At 38.2% G+C, this 18,017-nt stretch overlaps 1 protein-coding gene and 1 long non-coding RNA gene across 3 annotated transcripts; one reads left to right on the forward strand and one right to left on the reverse strand.

The window, feature by feature from the left end:
* Positions 1-392: 392 nt before the first annotated feature.
* LOC115593020 (uncharacterized) lies at positions 393-1,271 on the reverse strand. Its single transcript, XR_003986248.1, has 2 exons — positions 1,148-1,271; positions 393-1,035 (listed from the first exon to the last, which is right to left on the reverse strand). It is a non-coding gene; the product is annotated as an uncharacterized LOC115593020 (long non-coding RNA).
* A 3,309-nt stretch (positions 1,272-4,580) lies between these two features.
* pstpip2 (proline-serine-threonine phosphatase interacting protein 2) lies at positions 4,581-18,016 on the forward strand. 2 transcript variants are annotated; one of them, XM_030436542.1, is made up of 14 exons: positions 4,581-4,737; positions 5,810-5,910; positions 9,788-9,862; positions 10,615-10,649; positions 10,753-10,859; positions 10,956-11,018; positions 12,988-13,086; positions 14,071-14,116; positions 14,940-15,019; positions 15,115-15,213; positions 15,479-15,575; positions 15,702-15,786; positions 15,894-15,931; positions 16,952-17,874. In XM_030436542.1, the coding sequence occupies exons 1-14, from the start codon at positions 4,582-4,584 to the stop codon at positions 17,005-17,007; spliced, it is 1,137 nt and encodes a 378-aa protein (XP_030292402.1). In that variant the 5' UTR covers position 4,581; the 3' UTR covers positions 17,008-17,874. The 2 variants fall into 2 exon arrangements, with proteins under 2 accessions (XP_030292402.1, XP_030292403.1); XM_030436543.1 differs by lacking the exon at positions 15,894-15,931 and having other exon boundaries at positions 16,952-18,016.
* Position 18,017: the final 1 nt, after the last annotated feature.

Below are 18,017 nucleotides of genomic sequence, written 5' to 3' on the forward strand. Positions count from 1 at the left end.
TGCTAAACTATTTAGGTCAGCTTCAGTCAGTAGGCTAGCTGGTTAGCTTAGCTTAGCACAAAATCAGCAAACCATGCATGTTGCCTGAAAACAAGGAAACAGCTAACTTGGATCTGTTCATTGGAGAAAAAAAAATATCTGCCTTCAAGCACATCTAAAGCTCATGTTATAACCTGTTTAACTCTGTACAGACGTGTAAAAATCATAGCTGTTCGTCCCAGTTTTTCAGTCCTAACGCTACGCTAAGCTGCTATTGGCTCCAGCTACACATTAAACATACATTTAAAAGAGTATTAGTCTTTTTTCAGCAAAGACAGCAAAGAAACATATCTTCCAAAATGTCAAACTTGTCCTTTAACTTGCTTGAAACACATCACCAGATACTAGACTTATTAACCGTTGATATTTTATTGACATTTCATGATCATCCCAGAAAAGACATATAGAAAGACAATTTTTAGCGTAAATGCACTATGACTTAATTCTTCCAAGTCTTAAAAATCTCCAGTCTACATCAGTTGACAGGCTTATAGAGCTTAACATGCATACATGTCCACATATAGTAGTATGTACAGAATACATGTGACAATCAGCATTTTACAGCAGACAACTTCCATCCAGATGTTCCACTTTGGTTCCAGTCACCCATGGCTCTGAATCAGTGGATCAACAGCATCAAGCACATGTGGCTTTTCTCCTCAGAGCCCCGGTCTTGAATATGGCAGCAGTCCTCTGACAGTCCACATCCAACCTCTCCATAAGGGTGTTTCCACAAGCTTTTACATCCCATGTGAAAGCCACCATTTTGACACCAGTGGCGAGTCCGTATGAGAGACTCCTCTGCTTAAAGGCTCCGGATGACTTCAATTTTCAGAAAATTCCATTTCCTCTTTCTGTACGTTGACGTCACGTCTCACTTGATCTTAGTGACGGTCTTGTAGTTCTTGATCAGTATTTCCAGCAGTTTGAATCTCCAGTAGAGTTTGTCTCCGACTTCGCGGAGCTCGTGTGCGCAGATATCGACGAGATCAAGATCTGAGGGCAAAATACACAGTTCAGATAAGACTGGTTGAACATCCATGATATGATACACATGAAAGAAAACTAAAACCAGGTCAAGTTCAATGAAATCTTCTTAGAAACTCACCGTGACCAGTCATTTTCACAGCGATAGTGCTTCAGAGGAGAGAAAAAAAGCTTCAAATGTTCAGTTTTTCGTCTCTCTCGGTGCTTAAATAGCTCTGTAGCTGTAGCTCAACAAGAAGGAACAGGTTTGAACTAATGATAGCAGTGCTCGTTTAAATACTGGCTGTGACGCAACTTTATGGCAAGGAATCCCCGTCAGATGCAGCCAAGTTCCTCCTACTCTGAGGTAGACTTCTCTGTCCACAACAAAGTCATGTGCGCCTTTAGTCAACAGCATTACATAAAATATGTATCACTTTTACACTTCGTGGAACACAAAACACACCTGTATTGTTTTTTTGTTTTTTTCTGAGTTGGTGTTTGTACTTTCAGTTTTGATTAACCTAAAACATGCTGATATGGGCATAGGGGCGTCGTTCACATCCAAATACTGAATTTGAAAATGTATTGTGATTTGACAACATTAGACGGTTAACTAAACTTAAAAACGCATAAAAACCTAATGAGGTTTTGAATGAGGTCACAAGTTACTTTGTACAGAAAGTCAAAACAACAGCTTATCCAGCCCCAGTGTGCCATGAAGAAGTGTGTCATCATGATGGACCGCACTGTTCAATTTTAAGAACTCTTATAACACTTATATAACCACCGCCATAAAGATTTATCGCTTTCTTTCGGAGTAAAGTTTGAACGCACAACAAGGGTTCAGGGGAGCATCAGTGTCTGATTTTGTGTCCTAACGGGCTGATAGGGATAAGATATTTAGACGGTGGTTGTTTTTCATGTGCAACACTGACGTCATTGAAGAAAGAGAAACACTTGCATGCTCAAAATGTCATGTGATCAACAGAGAAGTGTTTATTTTACATACAAACATCCGTTCATTCAACCAACACCGCCTACAGTCGGATCACACACAACCAGGGAAGTGACTCACTGTAGAGAATTAACTGACTGACAGGTTTTTAAAGCATAACTCAAAGGTAAATTAGTGCAGGAAGTTTTAATAATGTTCATTCGATCCCTGCCTCACACTAGGATCACGAGGTCTCAAAACTCTGCCCACCACAGGCATCGTGAACATGTTAAGGCTTGTCGGCAGCAGGCTCTTCCCCTCTGCAAGAACAGGGAAATACCCAGGAAACTACAGCAGGCTGCAGTCAGGTGGCCTGAGCACACGCTGGCTGAGTTACAACAATATACTAGTATGTTTGCTTTTTGTTAAAAGGAATGACTGATTGTGGATCAGTGCGACACGTGACAAAATCACGGAAAGATGAGGAAGATTACAGTAAAACTGAAGAGGTTTGCAGAAAGTTGTGACCGAAACTTTATGATGTAAATAAAAGGAAAAAAGGGAACTCAAGCAGAATTCAATCAAAATGATTCCAATGTCAAAAAAAAAAAAAAAGCCCAGTGTACGTAATTAAAGTATGAAAGTTACAAGTAGGTCTAGAATGAGAATGAAACCAATAGGAGAACTGAGAACAACTCACAGACACCTGAAGCTGGACTCAGGAGGGATCACAAGGCACATACGTTTTGAACCACCGATTTAAGATCACCATGAAAAAGAACATTTAGTCATTAACTGCTCTACCAACCAATATTTCTGGAGCTTGACAGCAAATCAGCTTTGCAGCATTCTCCTAAACAAATGAAGTAGATCGGTATTTGTTTTAAACAACTAACAGAAAAACATAAAATGAATCCATGGAGCTTGTCTGGTATAATCCAAGTCTTCGGAAGCCCCTAGATCCCAAATTTACACCTGTTTTTTAAGCTTAACTCTCCACCGTGGCTAAAGCTAAACTAAAAGCATTAGCGTGCACCACGTCTGAATTAAGGGTGTAAATAAAATCTTGGCTGGCTTCTGGAGACTATGATTGATTATGCCAGATAAGGTGTATGGAGCCATTTTTTCTGTATTTTTTTTCCAGTTGAGTATTTTTTTATTTTTTTTACATTTTAAGAGAAGTCCCCATTCATGTCAATTATTGTCATGGGAACCTCCAGAAATGTTTTGTGGACCGAAAATTGTCACTTGACTTTTCATCAGCGTGATGATGAGTAGATAATGCCTACATTTTTACTTCTGGGAGAACTTATCCCTTAATCTTTAGAAATGCACTTGTTTAATTAGCTTATAATGTGATTATATATATATTATGTTTATGTAAGATATATCTTCAAGTGTCTACAAAGCTATTAGGCCTAACTGTCAGATAAATATAGTGGAGCCGCCGGCCTCGCTGCTGATAACCGAGTCATAAAATGTTTTGTCCCCCCAGTTTATCGCCACATCCTGAAGGTAGTGCGTAGGGAGAAGGTGTTTTCAAGCTCAATATATGAACTATGAACATGCTTATCAGAGTAACCGTACCTGCACAGTGCTCATGTGATTAAATGTATGTCAAGTCAACAGACTTTCTAATTGTTGTTGTGTTGTTGAAAATATCTTGCACAAGCTTTCATGGAAACAAATACCACCTTATCACTGTGGGTGGTGGGTGCAGCAGTGGCAAGGTGTGTATTTGTACCTTTGGGAGAAAGAATAAACAAATGATATAACCAACGACCAAAATAAAAGCAACAGGTTTGGTTGATTTAAGAGTGAAACTGCCAAATAAGCATGCAGGTAAAATAATACAGATATAAATAGGTAAATATTTATAAATATTCTCATATTTAAAAATCCACCAATTATATTATATTTTATATTATTCGTGTGCTTTTTGACTTCACTTGTACCTATATACCTGAGCTGGCAACTTCTAAACCGTGAACATACCACCATCAATCACCAGATGGCAGCACATCCTTTTTTATTATAATCATATGTAATTTTCATCAGACAGACCAAATAAAACTGCTAACCAACTTCCAAGCACACATAACCCACATTCAAAAACCAAAAACCAAAACAACAACAGCAACAAAAAAAGATACCAACCACAGAAAGCCAGTTAAAGTCCAGAGAGAGAACAGTCTATTATATTTGCATATTGTGAGTTGATAAAATGTTGATTTGCATACTTTTCCAGCCAAGTATATTCCATATTATTTTTATAATTGCTTTTTATCTTTCCTTACGCCTGAACTGGCGACCTGTAAACCATGAACATACCACCATCAATCACCAGATGGCAGCACATTCTTCCTATTATTATTATTATTATTATTATTATTATTATTATTATTATCATTATTATTATTACATGTAATTTTCATCATACAGACCAAACAAAATGATAACTACAAACCAACTACCTAACTACTACTACTACTACTTCGAAAAATAATAATGGTAATAATAATGATAATGATAATACGTAGGCTAATTAAATATTATGTTTATATTATATAAAATTAAAATTGTTTCTTTGCTAAGAGCACAGGAGGGGGAAAAAAAAAAATCAATCATCATCACTGCGCATGCGTCAATTTAGCCGTTGGTGTGCCCAGCAGCTCTCACTTGGTTCTTTAGAAACAGTCAGTCAGTCAGTTAGTGAGCACATAGACCTGTTGAAACACGGCTCTCCCGTCCTGTCAGCAGCTATGAAAAACCTACGCTTTAAGGACTTCTTCTGGGTGAGTTTCTCCTGCAGTGTGTTGACTTTTCTTTATCCATTATTAATTTTTTTAATATCTAATTTAGGTTTACAAAAGCCAGACTGGTTTGTAAATCCTGCCGTTAACAGGTGTGTTTATATGTTTTGCTAACTGACCAAGTGCGTTAATTTCTGTTTCGCTGTCACTTCTCTTCTCTTCTCTTCTCATCAATCTGTCTGTGACGGGAATTAGAAACACACTATTCTCGACCTCATGAAATAAGTTCCACTTTTATGTTCTGGTAGTGGTGCAGGAATAGTATGCAGTGGTGGAGGAAGTATGTAGATCATTTACTTACAGTAAATTAACTAATACAACACAGTTCAAAATCTTGTATTGGAAATGCTACTTAAGGCTACTTTTTTTAAGGGTTAGTATTACTCCTGCACTCATGTATGAGCTGCATGTAATTGTTCATTTAATTTACTTTACATGCTATTGGGTAGTTTAATTGATAGCAATGCATCATATTTTATAGAAAGATCATATTGTAAAATCTTAATTTGCAAAGTATGTAGTTTTTATATGTGTCAGATACATGTAATGGAGTTACAATTGCAGTGTTTTCTCTTAATTGTATTACAGCCGAGGTTTAAAGTAGCATTAAAGGAAATACTCATGTTACGGTCCATCTCTGGCTAAATGACAGACTAAATTTTCCTGTGGACTCTTGTGGCCTCATGTGTCTTCAATGGAGATATGAACTCAATAACTGATAGATTTTGACATCTGCATGTTTAGGTCTCTGATTATAGGTTGCTACCTTCAGCTTACCTAAATTATGGAGAAGTGCAGTCGAAAACATCAATTTACACTCTGTGGCCAATATCTTAATGTTGAGACGTTTATTTCTGTCTGTGTTCAGCGTTGTCTCGGGAACTTCATTGTGATTTTAGAGTAAAACAAGTTTAGACACAGCCTGATATTCTTACGGTAAAGGGATGGGTGTTGGTCCGAGCAATGGGGGAAGGAGCTGTCTGTCTGATAGGAATCTGTTTTGAAGCAATAATATTTGTATAATTGAATTAAATACTTTCTACCTCACTGACAGAACACTGACCTGACCTCCACTGGTGGCTATGATGCTATCATCCTGTATCTCAACGATGGCAGGAGGACATGCAAGGAGGTGGAGGATTTCATGAAAGCCAGGTAAGGCAATGATTTATAAATGTGATGAAGCAAAATATTTGCATCTGCATCCCAGCTCTAAGTTAGTGGACGGCTGTGCTGGTTTTGGTACTAGCTGTAATAGTTGTTATTGTGCAATCCGATGAAAGGGCTGGGAAAATAAATTGGTATTTTATTGTTATTGTTGTTGGTGATAAGGCATGACTGTTGTCTTTTCCTGGTTTTAAAGGTTGCGTTACAGTAAAGTGGTGTGATTTTCTGAATGTACCAGACAGGTGTACTTGTCTTTACCCACTTAGTCATTATATCCCTTTTACTGATGATTATTTATCAAAGATCTCATTGTGTTAGTATTTTGTGAAAGTAACACTAGTCCTCTCTGCAGTATTTCTGGCAATGTCGATGCCTTTGGTCTAAAATTTTGGGATATTAAGTTTTCTTGGCCAGTCCTAGCATTTATGAAGTGTTTTTGAAGAGAGTTTAAATATTAATGTATTGTGATTCGATGATCCCCCAAATTCGTGTGTATCAAACATCACACAAACATTATCACAAGCATCTTTTTCTGCATTGTAATCTCTAAAAACACAATTCCCTGATACTGATATATCTGTGATAAGCCATGATAATGATAGAAGAAAGAAATCATAAAGTAGACTTCGTTTGTGGTAGAGATTGAGAGAAGGAGCAAATAATTTCAAGAAAGTTGTACTTTGTATGCTTGTTTTTTTCAACATTTAAATAAAAAAAAAAGTGCCAGCAATAGTCAACAGTCGGTCAATGCTGTGGTGTAAACAACTGTTGTATCTGGACCTGTAATGACCACATTAAAGCTTGTTTTGCATTTGGATTTGAATTGTGGTAGACAAGCAAAGAATGAAGAGTTTCCTATCATTCAGTACTGTAGCGCCAACGCCTTTTATAACAAATAAAGTATTGTGAAGCATCATCTAGGTAGACTTTATAATCGGGTCATACAAAGTTGGACATTTGAATTTTTATTTCCTCCTTCCTCATTTGATAAGTAATCTGTCCTTCCTCCCTTCCACACACAGACAAACACACACACACCCACACATACATCCAAATGGAGTTGGCAGCGAGTGGCGCTACACTAACTTTATCTGGTTAAATTGCAGTACAATTATTCAAACAACTTCAACGTTAATGATTAGGGAGCAGAGGCATCTTCACAGCAGAAAAAAACACACAACTGGGAATATAGGAGGGACGCATGGTATAGGATAAAATACATGAATGTGTACTCATGTAAGAATGAAAAGAAAAGCACTTTTTCAAACCACAGGGTACAAGTTAAGTTAGCAAAATACTGTAATGGTAGTCACATAAAAAAGAAAAAAATACAGTATGGACAAATGCTAGAGCTATTGTATGGAAGAGGTGACATTAAGAAAGAAAAGAGAGTCAGTATGAGATGAAATGAGAGCTTGTGAGTGTAAGGCATATATAATATTTGCAAAATCTTTAGTCAACATAACATGGACATATATAAACTTTAGATTTCCAGAAGTCGTCACAAAATGTATTAAATACATTTATTAAAAGTGGAGCTTTGGATCAGTAATCAGTTTGTGTCTACTGTTGAATTTGTTCCTATCACAATAACAATTGCAAAAAAGAATATAGATTGGTTATTTGTGCAGACATGCAGTCAAACCTTTGCACCAGACAAACACGTACAGTCTCACAGAAATCCCTTGTTTTACTGAACCTTGTCATTTGATTTAAGCTTTTAGTGTGTAATGGCCCTGTGGATTATGGAGACGCAGTAAAATGATTTAAACAAAAATGTATATCATTACAACTAAAATGAATCCATCCGGTTGTGTCCTATGACGATTTTTTTTCTTAACCAATGAAGATATATGTAGGACTTCTGTCTATATATGTTGTATAATTTGTTGAGTTGTTTGCTTACATCGTTCGTTTCATTTGGTCGCCTGCCACTACTTCCGGGATAGGGAGGTCAGTTTATGAGATGAAAGGTAACTTGAATAAAACTTTAAAACTTCATCTCACCCATGAACATTTACGACTAGAGTCACATCAGATAGATTTTTATCTGCAGTGGTGGTTGTTTAATTACGTATTTGCCATCAGCAAAGCATGTTTGACTGCAGGATGATTTGTGTTTTTGCATCATTAAATATAGAATTGTTTTTGGCTCATTGCCACTAAATCTGTATGTATCTGTATGTTTAAATTCAGATCAACTTTTGTTTCTCCTCTCCCCTGTCTGCAAGTAGTCTCCTCCATCTCCAGTCAGCTGCCAACATTACAGAATACTAGTGCATTGCCCGTAGGAAGCATGTATTCCTATAGAAAAGTGGGAGGTTCAGTAGCTTTTTCATGGATGGCAAAATGAGGTTGTGTTTGAAGGTGGGACGTCAGGGATATAACTTTTGATTATACCATTATATTATTTCACCTTAAGAACTATTTACCTTGTCTTGTTTGGTGTCATTATTTTCAGCACAACCTCGCATATGTGACTGTACAGTTATTTTTTTTATTTTTACATATTATATCAACACTATGGACCTAAAATCACAAAATAACATAAAATCAGAGTAGGAAAAAGTTATTCTTTACTGTGAAAATCACAAACAGTTTAATGAACCAATTGCATTAGTTATAATGCAAATATAAATTGTTGTTTGCTACATTTTTGCATAAGTTTTTAAAATGTACAGTTATATGTATCTATTTACATTTAAATGCAGGCAATGCCTCAGGCTAAACACACTAAACACACCACACCAAACACCATATAACACACTAACTATACACTCCAAACACGCCATATGTCACAAATCTCTCAACTCTCAAAACTCGCTCTCTCTGTCGCTGTCTGCATCACCGCCTCTGTCCCTCACACAACTTCCTGTTCCTCAACAACCAAACTTGGACACTTTCGTGACAAAAGCCTGTTTTTACCGTTTCTTCCTGCACCAGACACAAAGCAAACGTGACGGCAATGTTCGCGAAAAAGTGTGGTGGACATTATTTACCCCAAGTCCGGTTTTGGACGTGCCGTTGCGTCCGGTCCGTCGCCTCGGGAGGTGGGCCGTGTGGCTAGCGGCTAGCTACACACGAACATCCACAGATTCCGATTCCACTTTGTTGTTCGCGCGTCTCCGGATCTCCTCAGACCCGAACAGACTCGGTCTGGACTCTTTTAGTCTCATTAATACACAACATTCAGTTTAGATGCACCGAACAGAACGGGACCGAACCGCCGGCAAAATCCCAGTCCAGCTCGTGCAGCTGCAGGTATAACTCTGCTTGATTCTTAAGGTGGGATGTCGCGGTGGGCTCTGCAGTGATTGGCTCTGGTGCGCACGTGACTGTGGTGGCTCGGTGGACAATGCTCACGAATTTGTAAAGCATTTATGAAATAATTTATTAACAGTGTCATTGCAGTCCAAACAAATGCGAAGTCGCACACCCTTGAAACACGCAGCAGCCATGTTGTAAGTCTCAGGTCAGTCTGATCCTGATCCGCAGAGATATTTGATAAATACACACACACACACACACACACACACACACACACACACAGACAGACAGACAGACAGAGATTCCTTGCTTTTATAGAGAGATAAACACCTGACAATCCCTGCAGATTGCTGCCGCAGTCAGGTTGATAAATAGGAGTGAAGAAAAAACAAAATCCACTTGCTCAATCCCAAAAATTAGAAAGTAATTTCTGAGCAACTGACATTCTCTTCCAGATCTTGCTGGCTCCACCTTGCACATCACAAACAACAGCCAGCAAATGTTTATTGTTTTGATTTGATAGAGACCAAATTCACTTAATTCAAAATTCAATATGTTTGCATGCTGGACTCACTTTTTTTCTGGTTGTTTCTTTCAGGGCATCAATTGAAGAGAAGTACGCCAAAGATCTCCTTGGTTTGTCCAAGAAGGTGTGTGGACACAATGAGATGAAGTAAGCAACCACAGTGTTTGGATGCTGTTATTATGTGTTTGATCAGAACTATTTACAGAGTCTTTCTTTAGAGAAGTGAAGAGGTGCCTTTTAAGTTGTGACTCAGTTCCAATGCAAACAGAAAGATCAAAAGAATGTTAAAGTCGGGTCACCAAACTTGGGGTCATTTTTCACTCTGTGGCTGTTCAAAAGCAGAAATGAGGGATTGCGTTACTTAGCAGTTCCTTAAAGATGTTAAAGTCAGTCAAATTTGATCTGTCAATGTTGACATTTTGTTACTGTATCAGCAAGTCTAGTTCCCCTTATGTTTGTGGTCATGCAGTCCGTGTGAATTGTCTCTGCTGTTTCTGTTTGGAGGTGTTGTGCAAAGAAAAAGGAAGACCAAGCGGGGAGGATGAGACAGGGCAGCTATTATTAAATCATGAAATCACAGGGGTTTATTATCCTTTTCAGTTAAGGCACCCTTTGGAGTTATTATTATTGCAATACATATTGTTTAACAAATGCATTGTTTGATTCATTGAGCAAGTCATTGCAGGTCTTACAAAAGTAAAAAAAGAAAATCAGTTTCCTGAATAAAAAAGGCCTGGTGTTGAAAAGTCTTAAAACGTCACACACTGCAGCTTTAATTTCCTCTTTGTGTGTTGCTCATATCTAAGGGTCTTGTGTGTATTTAACTCACATTGTGAACTCATCAGATACAAATTTTGTGTGAAATCCTTCTTTAATCTTCTTTTCTTTTGACTTTTTAGCACATTAAAAAAATCCTTGGATATGTTCAAATTACGTAAGTCCTAAATTTCAGTAATACTTAAAATACATTTACTGTTTGTTTCAGTTTTAGTTTTTCTGTCCAGCTCAGAATGTAAACCATGTTTTAACCCCCGCAGAGACTGAACATGTGAGCCTTTCACACTTACAACTGGCGCACGGCATGAGGGAGGAGGCCAAGAAAGTGGAAGAATTCAGAGAAAAACAAAAAGAAATGAGGAAAAAGGTTAGCTGTTTTGTCAGCACTGTGATTAACTGAGGTGACTGCGCCATTTTGCAGCACATATTAAGTTGGTAACTGAATACAACTTTTCTATTTCAGTTAGAGCAACAGATGGATGCCCTCCACAAACAGAAGACCTCACAGTTCAAGAAGACAATGGATGTAAGTAAAATATGAGTCATTTATTAAAGGCCTGACATGAAATACTACAAGGGCAATTTTGGATTTCCCCTCATAACTATTCAGTTTCATTTCCTTGCAGTGTGTTATGAGTCACACGCAGGATTAATGACCCATAGAGATTGATCTGCCAAACCAAAGCCAAAATCAGGATTATATTATTTATCATTCTACAGCTACAAATGAAATGCATGCTGTTGTTATTTTATGCCACAAAAGAAAAACTCAAGAGTGTCACAGCCTGAGGAAAGAACCTACTCCGCAGTCTGCTGGTACAGCAGCAGGTTCTTCTGTATCTTTTGCCAGTTGGATGAACAGACTGTTGCTGGGGTGGTTGTTGACTTTCAGCATCCTTTGGGCTCTGTGCAGACACCTTGCCTCACCGATGACACTGATGCTCAGAAGATGGCTACCAATAATGTTCTGTTCAGAGCCTTCCCATCCCATTCCAATGTGTAGAAGAACTCAGTACAGAAATCATGCCCTTTTAATTTTCCTTTCAGAAATACAGTTGTTTCTGAGCTTTCTTTACCAGGGTAGAAATGTTTGACGTCCATTACAGGTTCTCTGCGATGTGCCTCCTATTTTGTAAATACTAATACTGCTGTTGCGCTACCTTTAAGGTAAGAGGAAAGGAAAGACTAGGTCAAACCTAGTATAAGACACTACCATGTATGGTCAGCATGCTCCTGGGGAAGTCGTTCACGTCATCATCATCAATTTTTCAGACCAGGGTTTTCATTTCAACTTTTACAAGTTCAAAGGCTGTTGTTTGTTCGTTTGTTTGTTTCAAAAGGACTATTTCCCTCCTCCACCGTCTTCCAGCGGTAATATCGTTGCTGCTGTCCGCCTTCATTTTCAGGAGATTTCCTGCCTGGAGGAAATCAAAATTGCATAGTGAAAGAGAGGTTTATAGGGACCCAATCTAGACTCTGATGGTGTCATTATTCTACTGATCTTCTATTCTTCCATTAACATTTACTTGATGATGATAAATTAAAGCAAAAAACATTTGCCAGATTAACATAGCTCAAGGATTTTAAACAGTCGGCCATTTCTCTTTAAATGCTTAAAAAAACGTGAAAAGAAAGAGCCTAAAAATCTACATTTGAATGAATAATATCTGAGTAAATAGGGTTCAGTTGTTCACAGGATATTCAGCCTACGTTTCGATAGAATGTATTTGTTGCTCCTAAAACTGACTTGGGATCGTGTGATGGCAATCCAGTATGTCTATGACTAGATCTGAGCACTGAGGAGCTGTATAGCAAAGTATGTATGTATCTCTGGTGTTTTTGATGGCAGTGCTTCTTGACTTCTCGCTTCATCATAATGTTTTGTTGTGCACACCCCCCAGCATTTCAGAGAATACCACAATAAAATAGCACAATAGCCCACTGTGAGCACTCATAGCTCATGGTGGCACGCACAGACATGAGCAAAGCTTAGAGGCATCCTGTTGATGTCACCTATTTTTTCTTTGAAAGAGCAGCACTTGAATGTCTAATAATATAGCTTTGTGACTCACTCACATGCTCACTCAGTCAGGCGCAGTCTTTCATCTTTACAGAACTGCCAGTGAACAAAGTGACAACGGCAGATAGTCCTTTTATGATAAATGTCTGAAGAGTTTCAGTTGCGCTCTGAAAAAAGTGACAATGGTCACTCCGTTCTTCCTCTTTGGTGAGGGAAGTTGTGTTGACCAGTCTACGAAGTTTTCCACGTGGCATCATTTAACACCGTGAAAATAACTGCCAAAAGAAGAAGTACTTCTCATGCACTTTGCACAGAACTAGATACCAGTAGATTAAATCGGCCGGGAGGTACACCATGAACCTTGTGACAGACTTGATCCAGTTCCGCTGGTGCTGCTTCCTTTAATCAAATTTGTGGGGATAAATGTTTATCGTGCATTGTAGATGTTTAATACTGACTGTGGTGCTGTCCCCAGACAAAGAAGACGTACGAGCAGAAGTGCCGAGATAAAGAAGAAGCAGATCAGAACGTGAACCGAAACGCCAACACCAACAACACCAAGCAGATAGAGAAGGTAGAGTGATAGAAGTGGAGCTTCTGATGGATATAAAATATGTTACAACAAAGGATCAAATACAACCTTGGAACATTTATTTTCTCCACATTTTGACTCGCACAACAGTTGTTTTTAGCCTATTTTGGTCCACATCACATAAAAATTTGGAGCCATACAATAGTATGTCAGTCGCCTAATATAAAGAGAAGGCGTGCTATTAGTTAATGGAAACAATTGTAATATTCCATTATCATTTAAGATAGTTTTCATAAGATTTGAGGGCTTTGCCATACATCATGAATAAGATTCATGACACCAGATTCAGCTCTAGAAATTTGCAATGGGCAGTTCTCACCATTTTAAAGACTCTCTCAGATGAATCAGTAATGATAAAAGTTGTTAGTTTCATTCATAAACAGGATGTAAACAGCATATTAATGGACCACTGAAAGACCGATTAGAAAGCTTTTATCCACAACATTTAGAGTGTGTGTGGGAAAGAGATTTCTAGAAGCCAAATGCACACTGTAGTGCTGTTTGGCCATGTGATGTTATAAAAATAATTACAATGCTTCTGAGTAGATTATGATAAGCGTTATTGCATCTCATGTCCCATTTAGGGAAAGTTTTCAGACTGTGTTTGTCCCCTAATGTGAAACAAGAGAAAGGAAGAAATCATTACTTTGTGTGTGTGTGTGTGTGTGTGTGTGTGTGTGTGTGTGTGTGTGTGTGTGTGTGTGATTAGTCCTATCTGGCTGACTCACTTTAGACTCAGATGCAGATATGGCTACTGTTAAAACATGAATGTGATAACAATAACATGTTCCATTTTATCTTAGTACCTCAGACTTCCTCCGTGTACTTTGTGCCTGACTTTTGCCTGAGATGCAACCGAGAGACACTTTTCATATGATCTGTTGATCAGTAAATTCTGTGCTCTTTGATTGTTATGCGTTAGATCCGATGTTAAAGACAGTGTGTTCTTTATTCATCATCTTTCAGCTCTACGCAAAAGCACAGCAAGCAAAACAGAATGCAGAAGAAGCAGGTATGTTTGCAAAAAAGCCTGCTACATGTTGCCTTTAATTCATGCAACACACTTATACACTAGTATAATCTTTATGATTTTGAAGATCCCCTTCCTTTTGACCTCTAACCTTTGAACAAAGGTTCACATTTGTGGTTGTTAGTCACATTGAGCAAAAGCTTTTGGATAGATCACAATGTGATTTTGGATGCACATCCATGTTCCACACAAGAGGAATACCGTTAACTCAGGTGATCCCTTCAAGGTGCAATAGGTAGTTTTTCACCTTTCTCACTTCAAACTGTGTTCTTGGGACCTTATTTTACTCTGAGGAAGGCTCATTTATTAAGTTAGGAAAATAAAAAATATATATAATGTTGTATTGTTACCTCAACAATATTGTAAGTATTACATTTCTGAGTTTCTGAATTTCTATTCCAAAAAAAAACTTTTCAGCTAGCGTCACATTTTTTTCAGTACTCATGACCAAATATCTCACACACTTTTCTGATGTGGTGAACATGGTTGAGCCTGTTTAACATTAGCATGTGAACATCATTCTTCAAAGCATGTTAGCATGCTGAGATATGCATTTAGCTCAAAGCCCTGCTGTGCCAAAGAACAGCCTCACTGAGTCGCTCTCAGTTTTGTTAGATAACCCTTAAGATCGATATAAGTGATGTGTGAGGAACTTTGTTTTTTACATTAACCAGGCTGATTTGAATATGACTACAGTGCTAATACTATGATACAACACTTGGGAGACTGTGTGTTTAATACAGTATGTTTGGGTATTATTGCCATATTTGTACTGTTTATACTGATGTTTGTGTTTGACTGGCAGACAGGTTGTATCAGCAGAATGTGACCACACTGGGAAAGGTTCACGATGACTGGCTGAAGGAACATATCAAGGCCTGTGAGGTAAGACTTTGAAAGATTACAAAGGTTAAAATTGGACTAACAGTATGTATACTGTGTAAATGAGCTAAAAGTTTCTGTCATGTTTCCCCTCACAGATGTTTGAGAAACAGGCGATGGAGCGCATTAACTTCCTGAGAAACACAGTCTGGACTCACCTCAACCAGCTTTCCCAGCAGTGTGTGAGCAGTGATGAGGTACTCTAACTTCACAGCTGCAGTCATCAATATTTTTATATTAACAATGGATCAAACTAATGTACTTAATGTGAAAATGCAGGTTTAAACTCATTCACTAATGAAGAAAAAATGTATTATGAAGAATCTAAAATGAAAAACTTTCTTGGACAAATCTCCAAGCGTATCTTTAAAGACGTGGCTTCATCTGACCTTGTTTATTACGGTCTATGTCTTTGTGTGTGTGTGTGTGTGTGTGTGTGTGGGGGTGTGGGTGTCTTCACAGCTGTATGAGGAAGTGAGAAAGTCACTGGAGCAGTGTGATGTCCAGGAAGATATTGAGCACTTCATAAACCTCAGACGGACTGGTGACAAACCACCAGGTATAAACACAGGAATGTTCATTAACAATTAACCAGTGCTTGGATGCAAAGTACACCCATGGAAGAAGATAGCTATCAGAAAAACACAAGCATGCACTGATTCATCTCTGTCTTCTTCTATATCAGCTGCTGTTGTGTATGAGAACTTCTACAGTGGTCAAAAGTCTCCAGCTGGACCTCCACCCTCTCGACTGCCTCCACCAGTAACCAGGTGAACAAGATAGCGACTCTGTTTATTCATCCGCCCTTCCATATAATATTTCATTCAGTTCATTGCTTCATCCTGAGAACACAGACTATATTGATGTGATATTGCAGGAGGGGACCATTACCTGATCCAACAAACCACAGTAGAGGTATGTTTTACTCACTGACTGTGAGCGGTGTGTTGCTTGCTTTATGAGGAAGAGGCTTGTGGTTTGAGCAGCTTGTGGTTGGTCATGGCAGGATGCAAGTGAGTTTAGAGCTTCTAGGGGAACTTTCATTTCCTGTTTATTCTGATGGCCCCTTTTAGACAAAAGATGATACAAAGCAAACTTGAGACTTCCTTAACACCAAAAATAGTGTTTTGGAAGTAGTTTTCATTTTGTGACGTAACCAACACAAATCAAACACAATGAGGGGCATTAAGAGTAACTCTTAATGGATCTTCTCTCAGATCATACAGAGGCATCTGTATTAATCTGAGACATGACCTTCATGACACAAGCTACATCGCAAAGCTAACTCTCCCTTCACATAACTGAAGCTGTCAATATGACCAGACTTGTTGTGATTTTCCTCTCTGGTGCGGAGATGACGGCCATATTGTTGTTTGTGTAGATTTAAGGCAGGGGTGAGCTTCCCTATTAGAATAGAAAGTCGCGCAAGAACCGTTACTGAATGGTTTCCTCTATCACGGACCTTGAGCCTGATTTATGGTAGCGCCGTGTTGTTGGACTCTTTCTTTTCATTTTGTGCACCTTTAACACTTTTGTTATTGGACACCATATTATTTTATTTTCCAATGGTGGTGATGGGGCAGTCGCTGAAGTAGCTGGTGGATAGCATCTGATTAACATTAAGACAACTGAAACCTCTTTCATTTCTGTCAGGTGACACTCATTGTAAGTGTTGAACAATCGTCTACAAATCATGGAACATTTTACTGTATAATAAATCAACATTATATAACTGTTTTACCTAAATTAACAGCTTCAAAATCATTTTGAATGGTGTCTATGTCTCCCTCCATCACTTGTTTCTGCACTACGTAACTTCAGTGAGAGGGGTAGGATCACAGCGGTACATGTTTACTTTATTATAAACTAAATGTCCACCCTTACTACTGCTTTTCTTATTCAACCACATTGCTTTCATCTTTGCTTTGATTTCAGGTGATTCAATCTACTCAACGGTGCAGGACGCAGGGTACAGCGTTATCCAGTACTAACGCACACATCAGCTGGACGAGTTGAAGTTGTACCGTTTGTAACGGACATGAAGGTTACACAAGTGTAATCACTTCCTCAACTGGTATTTCCTGTAAAGATAAGGACATATACCCGATGGAAATGAGTGTGATAATTGTGTCCATGCATGTTTTTATTACGTTAGTTCTGTTATAAACAGAACAGTAAATGTCATTGTAGTTTTTTCTTTAGGAAATGAAGTCTTTGATCCAGTATTTTGATGAAAAGGACATTCTGGAAAATCAGATTATAATACATGTAACAGGACACCCAGCTAAAATAAACATAACATGTCACTTCCCCTGTCTGGATACAGAGCGTATTTATTACCCACATGTTTATGTTGCACAAGGCTCAATCTTCATCATGATTGCATTGTAATTTATTGTCAGTTGTGTATTTATTTTGTGGATCAGCATTTCAATCCAGTTTTTAAAAAATAAGATGACGTGTCATCTGCTAACTTGTTTTCATTTCCTCTTAGATGTGAGAGTGGTCTGTCAACTGACAGCGATCTTGTGATTGGTGATCACACACACTTGTCTTCACAGTGTGCATATAGAGATTACTTCACACCCTGTTCCTTAGTTAAGTTCTGTTCTTTGTCACTCAGCCTGCAACACAGTTTTGAAAGTCTTTTTAAATGAATGTGCTTAACAAAGGCTCTTTTTCTATTGTGAGAAAGGAGGATTGTTCAAATATTTGCACTTTGAGTTTGCTTTATTTATGTAAACTGAGTTTGAAACTGCAGGAGTAAAGATGGATTAAGTCGTTTCTGTGTACAGCTGGCCTGGTGTTGGTTTTGTATCAAATTAAACTTGTATGAATATTTCTCTTTTCACAGTTCATCTAATCTGTGATTATTCCTGATTTTATTGCAGTTTTACCTTTAATCTCTGTTTTGTCCCTGCCTCCACAACCACCATCTATTTATGTACTTGTGACGGCAGCATTTTATTTTGACTATCAACCACGACACAATAAAAGTTTC

The sequence above is a fragment of the Sparus aurata genome, chromosome 12 (genome assembly GCF_900880675.1).
Source record: "Sparus aurata chromosome 12, fSpaAur1.1, whole genome shotgun sequence".
In the NCBI taxonomy this organism is placed as follows: domain Eukaryota; kingdom Metazoa; phylum Chordata; class Actinopteri; order Spariformes; family Sparidae; genus Sparus; species Sparus aurata.